Source organism: Colobus angolensis, unplaced genomic scaffold (assembly GCF_000951035.1).
Source record: "Colobus angolensis palliatus isolate OR3802 unplaced genomic scaffold, Cang.pa_1.0 Scaffold128, whole genome shotgun sequence".
NCBI classification, from domain to species: domain Eukaryota; kingdom Metazoa; phylum Chordata; class Mammalia; order Primates; family Cercopithecidae; genus Colobus; species Colobus angolensis.
This window is the reverse complement of record NW_012114030.1, coordinates 519,198-528,087: the sequence shown is the minus strand read 5'-3', so window position 1 is coordinate 528,087 and position 8,890 is coordinate 519,198. Positions and strand designations below refer to the sequence as shown.

Here is an 8,890-nt window from a genome sequence, read left to right as displayed (position 1 = left end):
GTAGAGATGGGGTTTTACCATGTTGGCCAGGCTGGTCTTGAACTCCTGACCTTGGTGATCCACCTGCCTCATCCACCCAATGTGCTAGGGTTACAGGTATGAGCCACTGTGCCAGGCCATTTTTCTCTATTTCTTCTTTGGTGATGCTTAGTTCTACTGAAGTAGCTCCTCTCCTCTTTAATGTGCTAGCTTTTTCTATTTTGAAAAAATGTAAAACCTACAGAAAACTTATCATGCTAGTATAATGAACACCCAAATACCCTTCACATATATTTACCAGTTGTTAACATTTTGCCACATTTCTCTCCTCTCCCCTCCCACTTTCTCCTTCTCAATATGTACACACATATTCTTGATCCTGACCCATTTATGCATAGCCCCTCATGCCTGCACACTTCAGCATGTGTCTCCAGAGAACAAGGACGTTCTCTTACATGGCCACAATGCAACTGTCAAACTCAGAAAATTTAACATCAATACAATATTATCTAATATTATATAGTTCATTTCAAATTTCATTCATTTTCCAAAACTCTCCTTATATACAGCAATTCCTCTCCCTCACACCCCTAGGATCTCATCACACTGCCTTATTGTGTTACTTCTTTACTCTCCTTTAATCTGAAACAACATCCTTTGTCTCTCATGCTACTGACTTTTTTTTTTTGAGGCACGGTCTCATTCTGTTGCCCAGGCTGGAGTGCAGTGCCATGATCATAGCTCACTGCAGCCTCGACCTCCTGGGCTCAAGTGATCCTCTCACCTCAGCCTCCCGAGTAGCTGGGACTATAGGCATGCACTACCACACCCAGCTAATTATTTGTAGAGATGGAGTCTCCCTATGTTGCCCAGGCTGGTCTGGAACTCCTGGCTTCAAGCATTCCTCCCACCTCAGCCTCCCAAAGTGCTGGTATCAGCTACCGCACCTAGCTGCCACTGACATTTTTGAAGACTCCGGGCCAGTTGTATTGTAGAGTATCACCCTCAATTTGGGTTTGTCTGGCTGTTTCCTCATTGGATTTCGCTTTTGAAAAACATTTTTCATCCACATTTTCAGTTATGGATTCACTGAGGAGACATTTGGCTAAGGAGAGGTTCTCTCTATCATTGTTTAAAACATTATTAAGCATAACTGATAGATGGTCACCTCTGAACACCTTGCTCCCAGGCATAACATCAGTAATATTCACAACAGACTGTGGCACATTCTGAGCAAAACCAGGTGAGTGCAATTCCCCGCCTGTGACTGTGAACTGTAAGGAACAAGCAGTCATGAGCCTGGGCTTCCAACAGGGCCTTCCCTGAGGCCTGGGTGAGCAATATTATTTCTTTATTCCTCAGTTTCCTCAAACCATAACATGGAAATGAAAATCCCTAGAACTTAACTCACATGGTGAATGTGGTCATGGATGTTACATGCTCAACATGGTGCTTGGCACTCAGTAAGTGCTCATTTAATGTGAGCTCTTATTATCATTTAAAAGTAACGTCATTAAGTCAAAGCTCTTGTGGATTGTTTTACATCTTCTGGCCAGGCACGGCGGCTCATGCCTGTAATGGCAGCACTTTGGGAGGTTGAGGCAGGAGGATCACTTGAGCCCAGGAGTTTGAAACCAGCCTGGGCAATAAAGCAAGACGTTGTCTCTCAAAAAAAAAAAAATTAAAAAAATAAAAAAAGAATTAGCTGGGCATGGTGGCGCATACCTATAACCCCAGCTACTTGGGAGGCTGAGGTGGGAGGATCACTTGAGCCCAGGAGTTGCAGTGAGCCATGATTGCACCACTGTATTCTAGCTTGGGAGACAGAGCAAGATTCTAACTCTTTAAACAAGCAAATAAATGAACAAAATATATATATATATCTATTCTAGGGGGTAGCAGCCCAGAAGTTTTGTTTGTATGTTTCTCTCTCTCTGTCATCCAGGCAGACGTGCAATAGCACAATCATAGCTCACTGCAACCTTGAATTCCTGGACTCAAGTGATCCTCCAGCCTCAGTTTCTCAAGTAGCTGGGACTGCAGGCACATGCCACCACACCCAGCAAATTTTTTAAACTTTTAGTCGAGACAAGGTCTTGCTATGTTTCCCAGGCTGGTCTCTAACTCCTGAGCTCAAGCCATCCTCCCGCCTCAGCCTCCCAAAGTGCTGGGATTACAGGCATGAGCCACCGTGCCTGCACTGTGGTTCGCCTAGATTCGCTCATGGAGTCCATCTTATGGCAGGCACAGCTGCTTGGCTATGGAAAAGATCCCCAGCCCTTACGGGTTAGGATGCTGAAAACTGATCTTACCATCACATCCTGAATAGTTAAGAGGATCCTTTCTTTGTCCACGCTGCTTGAAGGGTCAGAATGTCCACATGCATTCAGAAGGGAGATGTTAAAACCACAGGGCTTGGTGCTGGTGGGAGATTTGGTGTTCTACGAACAAGCACAGGGAACTGGGCATGGTAAAAGCAACTTCCTATCCCTGAAGATGTGCTGGGGCCTCGTTCTTCTGTTGGTCTCCCTGCCTCCCAACCTTCTCCTCACCGAATCACCCTCTGCTCTTGCTCCTAAAGTGGATCTGATCGCTCTCATTTCTGCTACACCAACACCATTGCTGGCACACAGCCAGTCAATACACCAGGATCCAAACTCAGGCCACCAACTCCCAAAACAGTGTACTAAACCATGGAGCTGTATGGCAGTTGAGTACCAGTGTAGAAAGATGGCCAAGGTATGTTGTTGAGTTTTTTAAAAAATGGGAGGCCGGGCACAGTGGCTCACATCTGTAATCCTAGCACTTTGGGAGGCTGAGGCAGGCTGATCACCTGAGGTCAGGAGTTCGAGACTAGCCTGGCCAACATGGTGAAATCCCATCTCTACTAAAAATACAAAAATTAGCCAGGTGTGGTGGCGCCTGCCTATAGTCCCAGCTACATGGGAGGATAAGGCAGGAGAATTGCTTGAATCCAGGAGGCAGAGGATGCAGTGAGCTGAGATCTCGTCACTGCACTCCAGCCAGGGCGACAGAGCAAGACTGCGTCTTTAAATAAATAAATAAGTAAGTAAGTAAATGGGGCTGGGCATGGTGGCTTAGCCCTGTAATAACTGAAACTTTGGGAGGCTGAGGTGGGAGGATTGCTTGAGCCCAGGAGTTCAAGACCAGCCAGGGCAACAAAGTGGGTTATGAGACCCTATCTCTACCAAAAAACCCCCCAACAATTAGCTAGATCTGGTGGTGAGTGCCTGTTGTCTCAGCTATCTGGGAGGCTGACACAGGATGACTGTTTTAACTTGGGAGGTAGAGGTTGCAGTGAACTGTGATTGTACTACTGTACTCCAGCCTGGGTGGCAGAGCGAGACTTTGTCTAAAAAAAAAAAAAAAGTGGGATAATCAAATAGCATGGACGGTATAATCCTATATATGTGAAAATAACCACTAAAAATGTTAAAAAGGCACCCACTCAGAGGTCATTTATATGGTAACCCCAAACAGCAGGAACCGCCCTAAGTTCCTGCTATGGTAACCCCAAGCATTGAAACTGCCCTAAGTCTCATCACTGGAATGAATGAAGGAAGACCGAAGGGATGTGCTGCGGAGCCTGGCTGGGGGCGGGGTTGGGGTGGGCTGGCCAAGGATGGTGGCCTTTAGTCGTTTATAAATGTCAGCAATAACAATGACTTTAAGACAGTGAACTGTTATTGTGGGAAAAAACCCGACTCACCCCATGCCACCATCCACCCAGTGGAAAGAATGCTCAGAAGGCATTCCAGAAGACATCAGGGTGGCCCTGTGTTCCTGTCACCTATCATGCTCTCAGAGACTTCAGAGGTAACTAGACGTGGGAGACACCACTCACTGGGAACGAGACAGGTCCGGGATATTCTGGATCAATATTCTCTTCTTGGATATAATGAAATATGCCATTTTTAGTTCGGATGGTTATCTACCCATCTACTCACAATAATTATCTCTGGGGCAGTGGGATTATGAAAGGACTTTTCTTTGTATCATTTGATTTTTTTTCCTTTTAGAGACAGGATCTTGCTCTGTCACCCTGGCTGGAGTGCAGTGGCATAATCATCACTTACGGTAGCCTTGTGGGATTTGAATTTTTTATATCAATTATGCATTATCAGGAAAATAAGTACCATAATTTTTTTAAACGCACACTTTGCTTCATTCCTGATACATCAACAGAGACAATTTTTTTTTTTTTTTTTGAGATGGAGTTTCACTCTGTCCCCCAAGCTGGAATACTGTGGCTCAATCTTGATTCACTGTAACTTCTGCCTCCTAGGTTCAAGTGATTCTCCTGTCTCAGCCTCCTGAGTAGCTGGGGTTACAGATGTGTGCCACCACGCCTGCTTATTTTTGTGTTTTTAGTAGAGACACGGTTTCACCATGTTGGTCAGGCTGGTCTCGAACCCCTGATCTTAAGCGATCCTTCGCCTCCCAAAGAGCTGGCATTACAGATGTGAACCACGGCGCCTGGCCAGAGACAATACCACTGAAATGGCGAACATATCATCCATTGCAGTGTACAGCCATATCCCCAGGAAAGCCAACATAACTAAGACTTGGCACTTTGGCGGAACTCTCTGGAAAGCAGTGTCTTCCTTTCACCAGAGATGTAAAACAGTTCAAACCCTATGGTGGTTTCCCCTCAAACTTAAGGAGAATCCCATATCTTTATTTTTGCCCTCAAGCCCCCTGCAACTGACCTGTGGCTGCTTCTCTGACCTTACCTCTACTTAAGTATCACCTCATCAAGGGGAGCCCCTGTACCCTCCATATAAAATAGCAGCCCCTGGCTATTTTTCTCTATCCCCTTCCTATTTTATTTTTCTTATCAGCCCTGTTGTCTCCTTACACATTTTACAATTGTTTATCTTCTGCCTTATCCTCAGTGTCTGGAATGGTACCCAGGATGATGGCACACTGGAGCACACACACCTAAGTAAGGGGACAGCTGTTTTTCAGCTCTGGTCACTGTTGGTGTATAAGAATGTAGACCCCTTGCCTGGGTGTGGTAGCTCATGCCTGTAATCCCAGCACTTTGGGTGGGTGAGGCAGGCAAATCACCTGAGGTCAGGAGTTCGAGACCATTCTGGCCAACATGGTGAAACCCCATCTCTACTGAAAATGCAAAAATTAGCCAGGCGTGGTGGTCAGCACCTGTAATCCCAACTACTCGGGAGGCTGAGGCAGGAGAATCGCTTGAACCTAGGAGGCAGAGGTTGCGGTGAGCTGAGATCGCACCACTGTACTCCAGCCTGGGTGACAGAGTGAGACAATGTCTCAAAAAAATAAATAAATTAATTAAAATGTCAGCTAGTAATTCACATCTTTTAAAAGCAACGTACGAGGTGGAGGGCAACAGAACATGTCTGCAGCAAGCCAGTCTGTAAACTCAGAGAAGCTATGAAATTGAAGTTCACAGAAGATGTGATTAAAGGCGAGAGGCTGTTGTGTTTCAACAGTGAAGGTCAGATGAAAAGTACATATGCGGACATGCATTTCCTCTTACTCCATTTCAGGCTGCGCTTGCAAACGGTGTGAGGTGGCTGAGTATACTTAGCCACGTGCCTCTTTTTTTCCCCTGTTCAGATTGCATCTCTTAAGGCTTCTGCCTTTGCCGAAAACTGGCATTGCCATTTTATTCTTTCACTTTGCAGGAAAATAACTCTAAGAGGAAATTGACTGTGAAGCCTTATGGAGTGCCCCCTCAAGATGGAGAAAAAGAAGAGAGAGAAATATAATCAAGCACTCAGAGTGGAGAAAATTAAGTGCTGGCGGAGCAGCAGGAAGGCCTATGCGGAGCACGTGCACAAAAGGATGCTAATGGGACTTAATGCTGCTGCCTCGCGTTGTAGGGAGCTTGAGAGCTCGCAAAGGAAGGGCTGTATGTTAATTTAATGAGAGGTGCCCAATGCTTGACCAAAGGCAAACTACCACGGCCTCTTGTTTGAAGGGCGCACACACATCTGGGGCTGGGACTGTAACAGACTGTGCTTGGCTAAAAACCAGCCTCCCAATTAAGAGAAATTGATGGCTGTTTTGCACAGACTGATCCTGAGCAGGGGGCGGTTTGGTTCAAAAGCAAATTGTCTGTGTTGTTTGGGATTTGAGTTTTAAAGGTAATAAAGTCCACAATTTTGCCTACTGCTTAACCCCACTTTAATGGACTGGGCAGAGAAACAAAGTCATTAGATCGTTCCATAGAAAAGGACTTTTATGTTCTGTTTTAGGGAAACAAAAATTTCCAACATACTGGGGTTTTTTGCAACCAGGATGTGAAACGAAGCGATCCTTGCTTTTTATCTGTCTTTCCTTTATCAGCAAATAAGGAAGTGCAAGCATGCAACCAAAATCAGAGGAACGTTTCCTGGACAGTATTCCCATCTCCTGTAAGAGTGCTTCTCACTTCATAAAAGTGACATGGAGAAGCAAGACTCTGCCTTTGTGGTGATGTCACTGAATCTGCAGCTGGGGCCCAGAGTTGAACAAACGCCGCTCTGGCAAATGGGGCAGGGTCTGGCTTAGCAACTTGACTCTGACCTACCACCTCTGGATAACTTTGCTTCTACATAACTATGGAGATGATCTACTCATTCTATTTATAAAAATAATGCCCTTGGAGTAAACCCCAACCATCCACTCCTACTTCCACCCTGGCCCAGGTCTGTTCTGCCCCAGTGCACCTAATCTTCCTTTGTTCTTCATCCCCCTCGTTCACACTGTGCCTGCATCCTGCTCCTTGGACAAGCCTGGCCTCAAGCTATTGCACTTGCTGCTTCCTCTATCTGGAATGCCTTTCTCATTGGTCTTTGCCAAGACATTCCTTTTTTTTTTTTTTTTTTTTAAAGACACAGTTTCACTCTATCGCCCAGGCTGGAATGCAGTGGTGCAGTCTTGGCTCACTGCAACTCCCGCCTCCTGGGTTCAAGCGATTCTCCTGTCTCAGCCTCCCAAGCAGCTGGGATTATAGGCACACACCACCACGCCCAGCTAATTTTTGTATTACAAGTAGAGATGGGGTTTCAACATGTTGGCCAGGCTGGTCTTGAACTCCTAACCTCAGGTGATCTGCCCACCTTGGCCTCCCAAAGTGCTGGGATTACAGGTGTGAGCCACAGCGCCTGGCCCCAGGTCACTCCTAATCCATCAGGTTTCAACTGAAATGTCATGCTGGAAAGAGGCCTTCCTTCTCTCTCTATCCTGGCTAACACTGCCTTCTCTCCCACAGCATCTTGCTGTCCCATCTTTCTCTTCTGTTTTCTTCAGAGAACTTATTGATACCTGAAAGGATCTCATCATTTATTTCTTGCTTTTTTCTTCATTGTTTGTCTCCCCTTTGGAACATAAGTTGCTTAAGAACAGGCACCTCACTGGGTGCGGCCCATGCCTGTAATCCCAGCTACTCAGGAAGCTGGGGTGAGAGGATGGCTTGAGCCCAGGAGTTCAAGGCTGCAGTGAGCTATGATCGTACCAATGCGCTCCAGCCTGGGTGACAGAGCACAGTTCCGTCTTTAAAAAAATAATACAAAAATAAAAAAGTATAGGCACCTCTTCAGTTTTGTTCATTTCTGAATCTCTGGTGCCTAGGACAGAGCCTGATGGTCAGTGAGAGGTGCTTAACAAATGCTTGTGGAAGGAAGGACTGGGATATACTTTTGCAGTTCAAAGGATTTCAGGAATGAAATGGCAATCTGAGGAAGGGTAGTAAAATGTCCTGTCGTCAACCTTGTAAGCTGCTAAACCGACATGGACTCCAAGCTAAAGCTGTGTAGGCCTCTAGGCTTTTAAATGTGTGGCTCCTGCTGCCATGGGGCTGGTATTCGAAATATTCATCAGGTGCAAGTATACACGTGTGGACAGGCTGAGCATCAGCAATTCCTGCCTGCCCTCACTAACTTGCCCCTCAAACTCTTACCCAGCTTTTAGGACCCAAGACAAAAGTCACTCCCTCTAGGAAGCCTTCTGGGATCCTCTCCCTCCTCTGTCTGTGCCGTGCTCTACTCCAACCTCTGCATTCTCTCGCTGTACAGGGACTACGTGCTGGTGACTCTTAGAGGTCAGACCCTGGCCTCACCGACCCCTGGCCACTGGGTGCCTCTGAATGCTGACCTCTAGCTCAAGGTCTGCTCATCAAACTGTGTGAAATGAACGCAAGAGTGAAGGAACACAGCGGCGAGTGAAGGACAGAATAAATAAACGTCAGAAAGTGCCCCGAGAGGCCACTGCAGCACCGAGCCTCACCGTTCTTCAGGTGCCCTGAGCGCAAGGCCAAGGTCATCCCTACCTGCGGACGATCCTCAGAAGTGTTGTTTGCCTGGACAGTCACATCCCCACACAGCTCAAAATCATCAGAATAGTCCACAGGAGGTTCGATGTGGAGCCGCGGGCCAGCTTCGGTTCTGATCTGCACAGACTTCTGTACAAAAATGCAGGCCGTCTCAGATAAGGTGGAATGAGGTCTTTATTCCTCTGTGGGGCAGGGACTGGTGCTGGAGAGGTGCAACCGGGATCTACGGGCTTAGATACCAAGGGTGGTGTGCCTGCACACAACAGCAGTGGTGTCATGACGGGCATGGGCCACAGACCTCCTTCTCATCCAGGCCAGCACTGGATGGCCATGCCACCTTGCTCAACACTCTACTGCTTCCTGCTATCCAAAGAACGTGCAGGAGAATTTTTAAAAATAACTTTTTGGTTGGAAATTCTGTTTTTTTCTGGTTTGTTTTATTTTTGTTTGTTTGTTTGTTTTTTACTTCTCACTCTGTTGTGCAAGCTGGAGTGCAATGGTGCAATCTTGGTTCTGCAACCTCTACCTCCCAGGTTCAACTAATTCTCCTGCCTCAGCCTCCTGAGTAGGTGGAATGACAGACAATCACCACCACGC

At 46.6% G+C, this 8,890-nt stretch overlaps 1 protein-coding gene across 1 annotated transcript in view; it reads right to left on the bottom strand.

Annotated features, from left to right (window-relative positions):
- The window catches only part of KIAA0556 (KIAA0556 ortholog), a 241,683-nt gene that overhangs the window by 132,087 nt on the left and 100,706 nt on the right, over window positions 1-8,890 (bottom strand). Inside the window, exon 6 of the mRNA XM_011933461.1 lies at window positions 8,291-8,422. Coding sequence (XP_011788851.1) covers window positions 8,291-8,422 — 132 coding nt within the window. The remainder of the gene's footprint in view (window positions 1-8,290; window positions 8,423-8,890) is intronic.